Source organism: Scyliorhinus torazame, chromosome 13 (genome assembly GCF_047496885.1).
Source record: "Scyliorhinus torazame isolate Kashiwa2021f chromosome 13, sScyTor2.1, whole genome shotgun sequence".
In the NCBI taxonomy this organism is placed as follows: Eukaryota; Metazoa; Chordata; class Chondrichthyes; order Carcharhiniformes; family Scyliorhinidae; genus Scyliorhinus; species Scyliorhinus torazame.
Window position 1 is genome coordinate 57,712,657 of NC_092719.1, and position 16,844 is coordinate 57,729,500.

The 16,844-nt window shown below is 51.4% G+C and overlaps 1 protein-coding gene across 2 annotated transcripts in view; it reads right to left on the reverse strand.

Annotated features, from left to right (window-relative positions):
- Positions 1 to 16,844, reverse strand: part of lamb4 (laminin, beta 4) — a 195,876-nt gene that overhangs the window by 99,651 nt on the left and 79,381 nt on the right. For both annotated transcript variants that reach the window (XM_072471583.1, XM_072471584.1), the window contains exons 12-14: positions 10,226 to 10,338; positions 2,792 to 2,871; positions 2,000 to 2,150 (exon numbers count right to left, since the gene is read on the reverse strand). In XM_072471583.1, coding sequence (XP_072327684.1) covers positions 2,000 to 2,150; positions 2,792 to 2,871; positions 10,226 to 10,338 — 344 coding nt within the window. The remainder of the gene's footprint in view (positions 1 to 1,999; positions 2,151 to 2,791; positions 2,872 to 10,225; positions 10,339 to 16,844) is intronic.

A 16,844-nucleotide genomic window follows, 5' to 3' on the forward strand; every position in this document is an offset into this window, starting at 1 on the left:
ATCGCCAGGAGCTGGCGGGAATCACGCCCCCGCTGGTTGCCGAATTCTCCACCATCGGATATTCGGCGGGGGCGGGAATCGCGGCGCGCTGGTTGACGGGCCACCCCCCGCGATTCTCCGGCTCGGATGGGCCGAAGTCCCGCTGCTAAAATGCCTGTCCCGCCGGCGTAGATTAAACCACCTACCTTACCGGCGGGACAAGGCGGCGCGGGCGGGCTCCGGGGTCCTGGGGGGGGGGCGCAGGGCAATCTGGCCCCGGGGGGTGCCCCCACGGTGGCCTGACCTGCGATCGGGGCTCACCGATCCGCGGGCGGGCCTGTGCCGTGGGGGCACTCTTTTCCTTCCGCCTTCGCCACGGTCTCCACCATGGCGGAGGTGGAAGAGACTCCCTCCATTGCGCATGCGCGGGAATGCCGTCAGCGGCCGCTGACGCTCCCGCGCATGCGCCGCCCGGATATGTCATTTGCATGCCAGCTGGCGGGGCACCAAAAGCCTTTTCCGCCAGCTGGCGGGGCGGAAATTCATCTGGCGCCGACCTAGCCCCTTAAGGTTGGGGCTCGGCCCCCAAAGATGCGGAGCATTCCGCACCTTTGGGGCGGAGCGATGCCCGACTGATTTGCGCCATTTTGGGCGCCAGCCGGCGGACATCGCGCAGTTTCCGGAGAATTTCGCCCGCTATTCTTGTGAGGACCAGGGGCGTCATTCTCCGCCGGCGGGAGTCTCCGTTCTGCCGGCGCTCGGGGGTTTCCCGACGGCGTGGGGGTGCCCCACAATGGGAAACCCCATTGACCGGCCGGTGTTACGGAGACTCCCGCCGGCCGGTCGGCGCAGAAATGTGGCGGGGCGGGTAGGAGAATTTCGCCCCAGGTTTGTGCCTACGGGTTCCAAAATCCTTCACCACTGGGGTTTTCCTTATGTGTCTGGTGACTGATCAGTCAACAACTGGATTGCCATATTATCATTTCAGGATGATAGATTAAGGTGACCTGGTTGGATCAAGGACTTTTTGATCTATATTTCAAAGTTCCTGGACAGGATTCTCCCTACGACGCGATTGGACAGAGAATCGGTTCCAACGGCGAAATTGGGGTGGATGCCGATTACATGCCAAATAGCAATTCTACATCACCTCGACAGCAGCGTCAATGCCCTACAGTAAACACCGTTTGCATATCATTAGCGGGCCCGACCCGGTATTCACCAGGGCCTCTGCGATTTTCCGATCCGGTGGGCTGAATTCCCAACGGCGACGTTCACTTGTGCTTTGAAAAATCATGAAACCGCCATTGTGGCTGATGAGGGGGGGGGGGGGGGGGGGTACAGAAAGTGTCCAACATTGCCCTGGTTTGCTGACAGTTGTGCCGCTGGTGGGGTGGCTTCTGCCAGGGCTGGGGTGAGTAGCTGGGGGTGGGTGGCACGGTAGCATAATGGTTAGCACTGTTGCTTCACAGCGCCAGGGACCGGGTTTAATTCCTGGCTTGGGTGACTGTCTGTGCGGAGTCTGCATGTTCTCCCTGTGCCGAGGGTTTCCTCCGGGTGCTCCTGTTTCCCCCCACAACTCCCGAAAGACGTGCTTGTTAGGTGAATTGGACATTCTGAATTCTCCCCCAGCGTACCCGAACAGGTGCCGCAGTGTGGCGGCTGTAGGATTTTCACAGTAACTTAATTGTAGTGTAGGCTGGGGTGGTGGCATCAGTCTGAGAACAGGTGAAAGTCCGCCTTGTGCAGGAAGAGAAACACCAAAAAGCTCCCACTATCCGTTTAATGCCTGCAATTTATTCATTTTAATGAGAGCCATGGGGCTGATTTGAAACTGGATCAGAGTTGACAAAGCATGCTTAATATTCAGCCAGTGACATTATTGTATGCCTACTGTACACTTAAGTGACAGTGAAAGCATTCACGCAAATGTGGCTTGAATATTAAATTGCACAATAGGGCCTAACAAGGGCCTTATGTAAAAAAATTAAACAAAATAAGTGTTTGCAGAGATACCAACCAAAGAACCACTATTCCCTATGGGCTCTGCAAGTTCAGCTTCATACAAATAGTAATCCAATGGAGCAAAGAAGTACCCCGGAGCCGGTTCATTACATTGGCGATTGATAATGTTGGGGAGACACCGACACTGTCCATCATGCAAGGAGCAACTGCAAAACATGGACAACACATAACTGCAGTGAACAGGCAGCAAATCTTACCACAATACCACAGTGTAACACTGATGTCCATATAAAAGGTTATATAAAGGTCCATATAAAAGCTCCTTCCACTGTTCTTTATGAAGACCTGTTTAAATCAGTTTTAATTCACAAGCAGATTCTTCACTGTAAGCATTTCGGACAGAGACGTGACTTTTGTAAAAATAATTGTAACTGTTCAAAAATCTATTCTGTATTCCAGTTAAAAAGCAAAATCAAATCATTGATTTCAATTAATAGTTCTTTATTAATATCCAACAACTTTAGGTCAAAGAAGCCAAAAGCAGACCAGTACAAATTGTTCAAAGTTTTACACTGGCGGTTATGTTAAAAGAACCATTAACTCCAACTTAATCAGGAAGGATAGTATTCTGTCACCGATCAACAAGAGTCTGTTAACATTTGGCCTTCATAAGTTTTGTTTCACACGAGTTAATCTCCTCTGATGTGTCTCACAGTAACTCCAAAGATGGGCTGGTTTATAATGAGGAGAATGCTATACTGCATTATATAATCAATACTATACTGCTACTCAGGTAAAGCTGTGTTTAACCTGCTCCTTTAAGGCCAGAACTAACAATTATACTTACTGATTATCATAGGCCCCTCCGATGTCACAATCACAGGGAGAACACCCATAGATACCAGTTCCAAGGCCCCAGTAATTTGGCTATAACAAAATATATTAACACAATTAGATTGCAATAATTTAAAAACATAACAGAAAATACAATGATTGCATTCAGTCTGGTATATTGCTCATGTATGCAAACCAAAGTATGGTGGGACAGTGGTTAGCACTGCTGCCTCACAGCTTCAGGGTCCCGGGTTCAATTCCGGCCTCGGGTGACTGCGTGGAGTTTGCACTTTCTCCCTTGACTGCGTGGGTTTCCTCCGGGTGCTCCGGTTTCTTCCCACAGTCCAAAGATGTGCAGGCTAGGTGGCTTGGCCATGCTAAATTGCCCCTTAGTGTCCAAAAGGTTAGGTTTTTTAAAGAAATATTTTAATTCAAATTTTTACATATTTTCAACAAACCTTTACAGAAAAAAGAAAAACAAAGAACACATAAATAAACACCTTACAACTACATCACGAATTCCCCCAATGTACAAATCCCCCATTAAGCAATAATAAATACAGTAGAACCCCCCCCCCCCTCCTCCCCCCGCCCCCCCTCTCTGGGTTGCTGCTGCTGACCACCTCCTAACGCCCGCTAGAAAGTCTAGGAACGGTTGCCACTGCCTGAAGAACCCTTGCACAGACCCTCTCAAGGCAAATTTTACCCTCTCCAATTTAATGAACCCTGCCATGTCGCTGATCCAAGCTTCCACGCTCGGGGGCCTCGCATCTTTCCACTGTAGCAGAATCCTCCGCCGGGCTACCAGGGACGCAAAGGCCAGAATACCGGCCTCTTTCGCCTCCTGCACTCCCAGCTTGTCCGATACCCCAAATAGTGCTAACCCCCAGCTCAGCTTAACCTGGGTGTTCACCACCTTAGACACCGTCCTCACAATGCCCCTCCAGAACCCATCCAGCGTCGGGCACGCCCAGAACATGTGGGCGTGATTTGCTGGGCTCCCCGAGCACCTCCCACTTCTGTCTTCCACCCCAAAGAACCTGCTCAGCCTCGCCCCTGTCATATGCGCTCTGTGAAGAACCTTAAATTGTTTCAGGCTAAGCCTGGCGCAAGAGGAGGAAGAATTAACCCTACCCAGGGCGTCCGCCCACGTACCCTCGTCTATCTCCTCCCCAAGCTCCTCCTCCCATTTACACTTTAGCTCCTCCACCGAGGTCTCCTCCTCCTCCTGCATCTCCTGGTAGATCGCCGAAACCCTGCCCTCTCTAACCCACACCCCCGAGAGAACCCTATCTTGGATCCTGAGTGCTGGAAGCAGCGGGAACTCCCTCACCTGCCATCTTACAAACGCCCTTACCTGCATGTACCTGAAGGCATTTCCAGGGGAAAGCCCAAATTTTTCCTCCAGCGCCCCAAGGCTCGCAAATGTCCCATCTAAAAACAGGTCTCCCATCCTTCTAATTCCTGCCCTGTGCCAGCTCAGGAACCCTCCATCCATTCTCCCCGGGACGAACCGATGGTTCTCCCGGATCGGGGACCAAACTGAAGCCTTTACCTCAACCCTGTGGCGCCTCCACTGCCCCCAAATTTTCAAAGTCGCCGCCACCACCGGACCCATGGTGTACCTTGTCGGCGGGAGCGGCAGCGGTGCTGTCACCAGCGCTCCCAGACTCGTGCCCACACAGGACACCATCTCCAGCCTCTTCCACGCCGCCCCCTCCCCCTCCATTACCCACTTGCATATCATCGCCACATTGGCAGCCCAGTAATACCCACACAGATTAGGTAACGCTAACCCTCCTCTGTTCCTACTCCGCTCCAGAAACACCCTTCTCACCCTTGGGGTCTTTTTCGCCCACACAAATCCCATGATGCTCCTACTGAAACGCTTAAAAAAGACTTAGGGATCAGGATGGGGAGGCACTGGAATATAAAAAGGAACCTCGGGAGCACCGTCATCTTCACCGACTGTACTCTACCCGCCAAGGAGAGTGGAAGCATATCCCACCTTTTAAACTCCTCCTCCATTTGCTCCACCAGCCTCCTCAAGTTGAGCTGTGTAGGGCCCCCCAGCTCCTGGCCACGTGGATTCCCAGGTACCGAAAACTCCTTTCCGCCCTCTTCAGTGGAAGCTCCTCTATGGTCCCCTGGGTGTACCACGAAGAGCTCACTCTTCCCCACGTTGAGCTTATACCCGGAAAAGTCCCCAAACTCCCTGAGGACCCGCATCACCTCCGACATCCCCCCCACTGGGTCCGCCACATACAGTAACAGGTCATCGGCATACAACGAAACCCGGTGTTCCTCCCCGCCCACCCCGGACCAGCCCCCTCCAGTTCCTGGACTCCCTTAGAGCCATAGCCAAAGGCTCTATTGCCAATGCAAATAGCAAGGGGGATAGGGGGCACCCCTGCCTCATCCCCCGGTACAGCCGAAAGTATTCCGACCTTCTCCGATTCGTGGCCACACTCGCCACCGGGGCTTTGTAAAGTAGCCTAACCCAACTAATGAACCCTTCCCTGAACCCAAACCTCCTCAACACTTCCCAGAGGTACCCCCACCCCACCCTATCGAAGGCCTTCTCCGCATCTATCGCCGCCACTATCTCCGCCTCCCCCTCCACTGTAGGCATCATGATTACGTTAAGGAGCCTCCGCACATTGGTATTCAGCTGCCTTCCCTTAACAAAACCCGTCTGGTCCTCGTGAATCACCCCAGGACACAGTCCTCAATTCTGGTAGTCAACACCTTCGTTAACAGCTTCGCGTCCACGTTGAGGAGAGAGATTGGCCTATACGACCCACACTGTAGTGGGTCCTTGTCTTGCTTCAAGATCAGCGAGATCAGCGCCCTGGACATCGTCGGGGGTAGGGCAAGGGCCACCCCTCCCTCGCCTCATTGAAAGTCCTCACTAATAGAGGGCCCAGCAGGTCCATGTACTCCTGTAAAATCCACCGGGAACCCATCTGGCCCCTGTGCCTTCCCCCCCTGCATACTCCCCAGCCCCTTAGTCAGCTCCTCCAGCCCTACTGGTGCCCCAAGCCCAGCCACCTGCTCCTCCTCCACCCTCGGGAAACTTGGTCGATCAAAAAATCGACGCATCCCCCCTCCTCCGTCGGGGGCTCAGACCTATACAGCCCCTCATTAAAGTCTCTAAATACCCCATTTATTCCTACCGCACATCGCACCCTGTTCCCCCCTTTATCCCTAACTCCCCCAATCTCCCTCGTTGCCTCCCGCTTCCGAAGCTGGTATGCCAACATCCGGCTCGCCTTCTCCCCGTCCTCATACACCGCCCCTTGCGCTTTCCTCCACTGCACCTCTGCCTTCTTGGTGGTCAACAGGTCGAACTCGGCCTGGAGGCTTCGTCGCTCTTTGAGTAGTCCCTCCTCTGCAAACCTCCTATCTACCCTTAAAATCTCCCCCACCAATCTCTCCCTCTCTCTCCTTCTTCTTGTGGGCCCTAGTTGAGATTAGCTCTCCCCTAATCACCGCCTTCAGTGCCTCCCAGACCACCCCCACCTGCACCTCGCCATTATCGTTAGCCTCTAGATAGCTTTCAATGCACCCCCGGATCCGCCCGCTCACCTCCTCATCCGCCAGCAAGCCCACATTCAGGCGCCACAGCGGCCGCTGGTCCCTTTCCTCCTCTAGCTCCAGCTCCACCCAATGCGGGGCACGGTCTGAGATGGCTATGGCCGAATACTCCGTGCCCTCCACCCTCGGAATTGGTGCCCTGCTCATAACGAAGATGTCTATCCGGGAGTAGGCTTTATGGACGTGGGAAAAAAAGAAAATTCCCTGGCCCCCGGCCTGACAAACCTCCATGGGTCCACTCGTCCCATCTGGTCCATAAACCCCCTCAGCACCTTGGCCGCCGCCGGCCTCTTACCCGTCCTGGACCTGGAGCGGTCCAATGCTGGATCCTGTACCGTGTTGAAGTCCCCCCCCCATTATCACGCTCCCTGCCTCCAGGTCCGGAATCCGGCCCAACATGTGCCGCATAAATCCGGCATCGTCCCAATTCGGGGCATATACATTCACTAATACCAACCGCACCCCCTGCAGCTTACCACTCACCATCACATACCTACCTCCATTGTCTGCCACGATGTTCAGCGCCTCAAACGACACCCGCTTCCCCAACAAAATTGCCACCCCTCGATTCTTTGCATCCAACCGCAAGTGGAAAACCTGCCCTACCCACCCCTTTCTCAGCCTAACCTGATCTGCCACCTTCAAATGCGTTCCTGGAGCATAACCACATCTGCCTTCAGTCCCTTCAGGTGCGCGAACACACGGACCCTCTTGTCTGGCCCGTTCAGGCCTCTCACATTCCAAGTTATCAGCCGGATCAGGGGGCTTCCCGCTCCCCACCCCTGCCGATTAGCCATCCCCTTTTCTAGGCCAGCCACGTGCCCACGCCTCCAGCACTCTCCATTCCCCCCAGCGGCAGACCCCTGCCCTGACTCTCTCTCCGAGCCCCAGCTCACCTTTGGCCAATGCAGCAGCAACCCAGTCCCCCCCAGCTAGGTCCCCCCCTAGCTGCGTTGCTCCCCCCATAGCACTCCCGTAAGTCAACTGACTTCTGCTGACTCCGGCCACTCCATCGTCCCCCCAGTGTGGTAGTCCCCCCCCCGTCCTGTCCATCAGCGGGCGCTCCTCTCCAACACCGCCCTTCCCCCCGGCCCAGCCCCCTTCCTTCCCTAGCGTGGGAAAAAGCCCGCGCTTTCCATCAGACCGGCCCTGCCCTCTCTGGCGCATCTCCCTTTTGCGGCCTAATCCCAGCTCCCCCACCTCGGGCCTCCCATCTCTCCTCCCCCCAACGGGGCCCTGTATTCCAACCACTGACGCCCACACTCTCACAAAACCCCCACTTTGAACCATTTCACCCTACCCCACCCAGCACCCAAGGAAACAATACAGAACGGAATAGAACATCCCCCAAAGCACAGTAACCACAGTAGCCCCCTGCGACCTCCCCTCACAACCGACCCTCAGTCCGTGTCCAACTTTTCGGCCTGAGTAAAGGTCCACGCCTCCTCCGGCGACTCAAAGTAATGGTGCCAGTCCTTAAATGTGACCCACAGTCGCGCCGGCTGCAGCATCCCGACGTTCACCCCCTTCCGATGCAGAACCGCCTTAGCCCGATTGTACCAGGCCCTCTTCTTGGCCACCTCCGCGCTCCAGTCCTGGTATATACGGACCTCTGCATTCTCCCACCTGCTGCTCCGCTCCTTTTTTGCCCATCTTAGGACACACTCCCTGTCCACCAAGCGGTGGAACCGCACCAATACCTCCCGCGGCGGCTCCTTAGACTTGGGCCTCCTCGCCAGGACTCGGTGGGCCCCATCCAGCTCCAGGGGCCTCGGGAAGGCACCCGCGCCCATCAATGTGTTCAGCAACGTGACCACATATGCTCCAGCATCCGACCCCTCCACTCCCTCCGGGAGACACAAAATCCGCAGATTCTTCCTCTTCGACCGGTTCTCCATGTCCTCAAACTTCTCCTGCCATTTCTTATGCAGCGCCTCGTGCACCTCCACCTTATCTGCCAGGCCCAATATCTTGTCCTCATTCTTCGAGGCCTTCTGCCGCACCTCCCGGATCGCTGCCCCTTGGGCCTTCTGGGTCTCGACCAGCTTGTCGATTGAGGCCTTCATCGGCTCCAGCAGCTCTGCTTTCAATTCCGTGAAGCAGCGCTTGAGAAACTCCTGCTGCTCTTGCGTCCATGCTGTGTGGTCTCCACCCGCCGCCATCTTGGCTTTCCTCCCTCGCACTTTTCGCTGCACCAGAATTACTTTTTTCACCGCTCCACTCCTGGTCCAATCCATACAGTGCCGGGGAAATCATACTGTTACCTTCCCACACTGGGAACCGTCAAACAAATTCCACTGGGGCCCCTCAAAAGAGCCCAAAAGTCAGTTTCTGGCGGGAGCTGCCGAACGTGCGACTTAGCTCAGCATAGCCGCAACCGGAAGTCCGTCCAAAAGGTTAGTTTGGGTTACTGGGTTACAGGGATGGGGTGGAGGCATTGGCTTAAATAGGGTGCTCTTTCCAAGGGCCGGTGCAGACTCGATGGGCCAAATGGCCTCCTTCTGCACTATAAATTATATGATACTAGACAGTTTTCTTACAGGCGATACCTGTTGGGTTGGTAGTGTAATGGTAATGTCACTAGACTAGGAATCCTGAATCCTGCGGGCTAATAGTAGGGGTACATAGAGGGTCAAATCTCACTATGGCAGCTGGTAAAATTTGAATTCAAGTAATAAATCTGGAATTGAAAGCTCATCTCAATAATGGTGACCGTGGAACTATCATAGTAAAAAAAAAACTACCTAGTTTGCTCCTGTCTTTTAGGGAAAGAAATCTGCCATCCTTTCCTGGTCTGACTTACATTATACATGAGTTCAAATCCACAGCAGTGTAGCTGATTTCTAACTGTCATCTGAAGTTGCCTCGCAAGCCACTCAGTTCATGGGAAATTAGGGATAGGCAGCAACACTCACATCCTATGAAAGATTTTTTATAAATAGCTGAGCCTGGTGCTGTACTCAACTGACATCTGGGCTGAAGCTGGAACTTTCACAAAATCTTCTTTTGTCTCACTAGTCCAAGGCTTTTGAAACTGGCTGTAGATTCCTCCACCTGTTTGGCTGTCCCAGTTTAAATACGCTAAGGCAGGGATCGGACCCTTGATATTTCTTTTTTCATTTGCTCATCGACCATGAGATTAGGCAGCTGAACTTCTACCAATTATCCCTCAACGGTACTCAGCAATTGACGGCCTCATTCAACTCAATGATCTTCTCATTATGGGACAGGCGAGTTCTATCTCACCCTAAAAGTTATGGAGCTTGAGAGTCGTAGGTTAGAGAAGCCTGAGAGTGAGCTGATTGTCTGCCAGTGAAGGCAGAAGTTGGGCCTGAACACATTTCTGCCCTGCCTACCTCCTGCTCCAAATATCAGTGACGGATGTGGAACTGGTGGATACGTTTTTTGCCCTGTCCATGTCAAGCGGGTGTGGCTTGGGGAGTTCTGAGTCTTGGTCCATCCCCAATTTTGCCTTTGGTAGTGTGCTCTCTTTGGAGCACCTTCAGATTTTTTGCCCTGTTTCTCTTTGCCCCTTCCTGATGTATCTCATGGGCAGTTAACCAGTGCCAGCTTGCCAGCGACACTCATATCCCATGAAAGAAAAAGCAGAAAGAACCCTTTAATCTGTCACTTGGGTGTTGTTGACGGATCAAAGTGGGCATCTCTACTGTGCCATTACAGGCATGGGCTGATTGTTCAAATGAACCAATCCCTGCAATTTTGCTCAAGGGTGTGGTTTCCATCTCCATGGCTGTGGCTAGGAGTTCTGCTCGGGATTGGACTCGGTTTGTTGTGATGTTTTTCCACATCGTACAATGATAAGTGTTTGAAAGATGGCATTATAACATACCAGACACTGTTCACAGTTTCTCCCAGTGGTATATCGTTGACAGTGGCATTCCCCAGTAACTGGGTTACAAGCAGATTGTGTTGACATGCTTCCGCGTGAATCACATCGGCAATCTGAAAAAAACATTCAAAATCAGTTTTTTGTGGAACACTAATAATCTGCATCAGAAATCTGGTTAAACAACATAAAGCATCCATTGGTAGTTTTTGTTTGATTGATGTCCTCAACTTTGCACTCACCTCTAATCTCAGGTGCCGCCTGTCTCCTCCATTGCTAAAGAAGCTTTCAGGAAGTTAAAATACCTGAGGCTGATTTTAATAATAGGCCCATTGCTGTCACCATGAAACCTGTGCTACGTTGAGGCCTCCACCTTGTTCCTATGATACCAGCAAGATGGGAGCACCAAGCGGGCTCCCCACTGGAGCTCACAGGTCATAGAAATGAGGATAGAAACCATCTGGCTCTTACATCGAGTCAACTAACAATCACCGCCTTGGGGAGGGAAGCAATGCTGAGAGAAACGACTGGGAGAGGCTGACAGCACTCCCCATGAGCAATAAAAAGGGAACATATCATTTGTCAGTTTGTTGAGCAGCTTTCAGTTTTCCGTTAAGTGTCGTTCAACATCTAGTGCAAATCGGCGTAGCCTGTGCAACGTGCATTTCACCCATTTGCACCTTAAAATTACATGAGGATGTTATGGACATCATAGAATATTACAAATGGCCTTCCACCAGAAACAGACCAGCACCCCAGACACTGTTCTCAGGTCCCTACCTACGATGACCGGAGCCAGGGTGCCAAAGTCAATGGATGGTAAGTGACCCAATGCCATTTTCAGGTTTCTGCCAGTTCACTTAAATCAGGCTAAGCAGGTTAAAATCAGACAACTCATCTCTTTATATTACTACCTCCCACACATTCTTGGTCACGGGGAAAGTCTGTTATCTGATAGGCCGTGTGTTTCCCAGCTTCCATATCTTTCCATTAAAAAAAAAATGGCCTCCATTTTAACGGCACCACTCTTCACCCTGTTAAATATCATATCTAACCGCCTCATCGTCCTTCTGAGAGATGGGTGTTTTTGTGCGATGGGGTTAAGAGTGGATGAGGATTATATGTATCTAACTCAACAGATCAACACTAAGGTTAACAGGCTATACAGATTATTAAAAAAGTGTCCACTTTAAGGAGAGCAAGAGATCTTTATACTCCATTGAATATTCAATTATTTCCTTCTAAAAGTGATGTGACCTCAGGACAAATGGTCATGTAAATTTTTGATTGTGAACTTGTAATGACTGGAACCTCACTGCCTGCAAGGCTGGTTGAAGCAGTGATGATCAATGATTTCAAAAAGAAATTGGATGGGTGCTTGAGGGAAATAACTAGGCAGATTACAAGGGAAAAAAGTGTGGGAATGGAAGCCAGCATGGACTTGATGGGCTGAATGACCTCCTTCCGTGCCCGAAAGACTCTGTGACAGGACATCATGCTGTTGCTGAGGTGTAGACGGAGGCAAGGACTCCACAAGAGGCCAGGCTGACAGGATACAACTCTCTTTATTCTCACACTAGATACAACAATAACACCTCTCCACTCCCCGCAGGGTCAGCTTCCCCGACCTGCTCCCAGGTCGGGATTTATATCCTGTGGGGAGTTCCTCCAATTGGGAGGATGCTCCGCCCCCTAGTCACCTGGATAGCTCATACTCTGAGGCGTAGCAGGGGAATCAGAGGCAGTACAAGGTCTGTCTGCGCAGGGGATCATAACAGATTATGTAATCGACTCACAAGAACTTAAAGAATTTTTAACAGGGGTGACGGCGGGCGGGAGGCGGCCGCACAATGGAGGGCTCCCGGTCAGCAATGACATTTTTGGGGCTTTAAGCCTGGTCCCAGGGTCCGCGGAGGCGGCAGAAGAAGGGAGAAGGCACGGAGGAGGCACAGTGGAGACACAGGAGGAAAAAAGGAACCAAGAAAAATGTCGAGGGTGAGCAAGAAAACGGCCGGAAAAAAAACAGCTGGAGGTTCGTCGGGGAGTGGAAAGGTCACCGCGGGGTCACCAGGAAAAATGGAGGCTGGAGCACCAGGGAAGGCTGCACTGCTTACGGCTGAAGAAATAACTAAGGTGATGCCTCGGAATTTGAAAAGCAGTTGGCGCAGATTGCGAAATGCATGGAGACGGTGAGGAAGGAGATGAGGGAGGTTTTGAGTGTGCTGGTGGAGGAGGCGGTTTTCCCGGTGAGGACGGAGGTGGCGATCGCAGTGGCGGAGGTGCGAGAGCAAGGGGAGGCGCTGAAGGAAGTGGAGGAGACGTTATTGCAGCACGGTGATCAACTTGCCTCGATGGGGAAAGAGATGCGGAAGGTGATGGATACTAACAAGGATCTGCGAGGAAAAATGGAAGACCTGGAAAACAGATCCAGGCGACAGAATTTGAGGATTGTGGGGCTCCGAAGGAGTTGAAGGACCGAAGCCGACTGAGTACTTTGCCGCGATGCTGGCAAAATTATTGGGGGAGGGGGAGGATCCCTCCCGATGTGAACTGGATCGGGCTCATCGGTCGTGGAGGCCTGTACCAAAGGCGAATGAGCCGCCAAGGGCAGTGACTCTGTGCTTCCGTAGGTACAGTGTGAAGGAGAAGGTCCTGAGCTGAACCAAGCAGAAGGGGGTGGTGCAGTGGGCTGGAGCTGGTATACGTGTATACCAGGACTTTATGGTGGAGCTGGCAAGGAGGCGGGCTGCCTTCAACCGGGTGAAGAGGGCACTGTACATTAGCAAGGTGCAGTGCGGCATTGTATATCCAGCGAAGCTGAGGGTGACTTACAAGCTCAGAGACTTTTATTTTGGAACGGCGGAAGCAGCGGAGGAGTTTGCGAAAGCAGAAGGACTGTGGCAGAACTGACAAATTGAGGAATGGCCATGTGCCGATGTAACCTCATGACTGTATTTTCTTCTTTTTTGTATCACTGCGCGCGGGTGTAGAGATTAAAGGAGCCAATGTGGTATATATTTGGACAAGGGAAGGGACGGGACTTTCACTCGAAATGAGAGCTCTTGGGGTGTAGGTGGATATGGGGGTTGGTGTGCTAAAAGGGGATCTTTGGGCTTTCCTGGGGCCAGGCAAGTGTGAAAGGGACTCGGGCGGGGGCCCCCACGCTGGCCGGTTTAAGCCAGCCAGTGAACGGGAGTGAGGTGGGGGGAGGGGCTGCGGCCATCGGAGCCTGGCAGAACAGGGTCCGAGTGGTCTAGCCGGGGTGGAAAGTTGGGTGGAAGGAACCGAGGTTGGGAGGAGGAGTTTTACAAGAGGCAGTGGACAGGAGGAGCTGGAGACCTGCGGTGGGAGGGGTGGGGGGGGGGGGGTGGGGGGTGGGGGAGAGCTGTGTAAGATTAAGGGTGACTACGGGTAATCCCTGATTCCTTTTTGCCATTTGTTTATGTAAACATGCAGGTTGAGGTTTGGGGGTTGGTGGGTAGATGGGATCGTTGTTGTTATTATGGGGACTGACATATCTTGCTGATTATTGTTTATTGTTGATGCATGTAAATGTGGGAGAAAATGTGAAAAAGGAGAATAAAAAACATTAAAAAAAAAAGAATTTTTAACAGAAGTCAAGATGATGATTGCTTGAAAAAATGAATTTCTCCTAGCAACCACAAGGTGGCACTCAGAGCAAGGTGATCCATGAAGTATTGTCCACTAAATGCTCAATAAGGCATGGAAGAAATAGCCCCGTAAAATGGTCATAGAATTAGAGGCACCGGGGCTACAAATTATTAGAAACTTAAAATAGGGGCAGTGAGGCTCAATTTTGGGGCCAATGTCCTGCACCCCAAAGTTGCTTAAAACATTTTGTCCTGAAATTGGGACAGACCAACTTTCATGCATCTCAGCCCATTTGCATTGCAGCCTGTTTTAGGAACAGGGCTGCCAACCATCCAGGATTGACCAGGAATCACCAGGAATTGGAGACAAATCTCCAGGATGTGTGCAACCCTGGGGAAATAACATCAGGCCATTAAAAATCTTTGTCTTTTCGCCCCCCCCCCCCCACCCCACCCCCCCCCCCCCCACCCCCCACCCCCACCGGCCTTCATTATCTTTGAAAATGTATTTTTTACCAGATATAAAAATATTGGAATGGGAATAAAATGTCTCTTTGGTTGATGGTCGAGCAGCACCCAGTTGTGTAATGAGTCTTTGTGCTTCCCAGTTGGTGCAGGAAGGCAGTGCGTCACAAGGCTGGATGTGCTGGCTGACTAATGGCTGGAGCGTGGGGGCAAGTCATGTGATGAAACCTCCAGGGATACATTGAATCGCAGTTGGCGACAGTATTTAGTAACCTTCAGTGGAGATTGGGGTGTCCTGAACGAAGCAGGTATAAGCTCACCTGGGCTGAGGTTTTCTAGATGGGGACGTGGCCTACAGCCAACATTCACCGACGTTTAATTAACTTTTAGATTGATGTGGAGTAAGAAGACTCCACAGCACTCTTGGCAGTTGCAACTGCCTGTAGTTGTCCTAGAAGAGCCCCATCAGAGAGGTGGGTGCTGATGAGGCAACTCTCAGAACAGAAGTGCTCTCAGAGGTACATAGTTAAACTAAAAACACTGAGGGGCCAAACAGGCAGGTAGGTCAGAATAGCGAGGGAACTCCTCCGGCAATAAGGTTTGGGCGAAGGATGCCTTTGTTGCCAGTGGCCCCTCTGGCTCAGATAGGCCCTGGGATCGATCCTCTGGCTCCGATAGGCCCTGAGATGAATCCTCTGGCTCCGATGGGCCCTGTAGGCTGCTGCAAAATGGCAGTGAGCTGGTAAAATCTAATTGGGGCTTTAAATATGCAAATTGTCTTCCCACCACTGCTCAATGAGCAACTGATTCATTTTCCAGGTTGCATCAGGAAACATTCCCAGTGGCAGGAATGCATCGGGGAGAGTTTCAATGCATCGCCCCCATTTTCCTGACCAGCACTCCCAGGCCCACCACCAAGGGCTGGGAAAATTCAATGTCAGAACTCATAATTGAATTTACATTTACAGATGCTTCGAGTGTTAGCTGGAATCATAGAATGGAATCATAGAATCTCTACAGTGAAGAAGGAGGCCATTTGGCCTATCGAGTCTGCACCGGCCCTTGGAAAGAGCACCCTACCTAGGCCCACATTCCGACCCTATCCCCGTAAGTCAGTAACGCCACCGAAACCTTTGGACACTAAGGAGCAATTTAGCGAGGACAACATTCCTTTAAACATTGTCAAAATTCCATTTTATCAGGTTATGTTCAATTAATGTCTGGGGCATTGTACCAAGAAATTTCTGCTCCCGTTTTTTGATGGTCAGTTGCCTTTGGGAAAACCAATATTGGGGAAGACATGCCTTGCAAATGTTCAGCCCTTATATTCATATGCAAAGATCTTACGCCGGTATCAAGGCCCTAGTTGCCTATTTTCTACCTACGTCAATATGTTGGGTGGTGTACTTCACACTCGTAATGAGTGGTGTTGTTGCTGGACTAGTAATCTGGAGATCCAAGGTAATGCTCTGAGTTTGAATTCCACTACGGCAGGTTGTGGAATTTGAATTTAATAAATAGATCTGGAATGAAAAGTCTATTGAAGGCCATGAAACCATTGTTGATTGTCATAAAAACCCACCTCGTTCACGAATATTGTCCTTACCTGGTCTGGCCTACATGTGACTCCAGACCCACATCAAAGTGGTTGACTCTTAAATACCCTCTAGCAAGCCACTCAGTTGTATGAAACGGCTCGGAAGCCTAAAAAGGGGAATGAAACCGATTACTGTGAACAGTTCTGGCCCCCTTATCTAAGGAAATAAATACTGGCATTGGAGGTAGTCCAGAGAATGTTCACTCGGCTGATCCCAGGAATGGAAGGATTTTCTTATAAGAATAGGTTGCGTAGGTTGGTCCTGTAGTGATTGGAGTTTAGAAGAATGAGAGGCAACCTTATGGTGGCACGATAGCACAGTGGTTAGCACTGTTGCTTCACAACCCCAGGGACCCGGGTACGATTCCCGGCTTGGGTCACTGTCTGTGGAGAGTCTGCATGATCTCCCCATGTCTGCGTGGGTTTCCTCCGGGTGCTCCGGTTTCCTGCCACAAGTCCTGAAAGACGTGCTTGTTAGGTGAATTGGACATTCTAAATTCTCCCTCAGTGTACCCGAACAGTCGCCGTAGTGTGGCTTCATTGCAGTGTTAATGCAAGCCTACTTGTGACACTAATAAAGTGTCATACTTTAAAGTATTATTTTTATCCAGTAGTCTCAGAGACTAATCCAGCAACAGCCTGAAATAATAATCCTGACAGAATCATACTTTACAGACAATATCCCACCAGCAGAGCAGATCCCTGTTGGGAGGGATTTGCTCTGGGAGTATTCAACGTCAACTTCAGACCCCATTAAGTCTCATGGCATCAGGTCAAACATGGAAACCTCCTGCTGATTACCACAAACTGTCCACCATCAGCTGGTGAACCATTACTTCTCCATATTGAACAACACTTGGAGGAAGCACCGAGGGTGGCAAAGGCACAGAATGTACTCTGGGTGGGGGACTTCAATGTCCATTAGCAAGAGTGGCTCGGTAGCAGCATT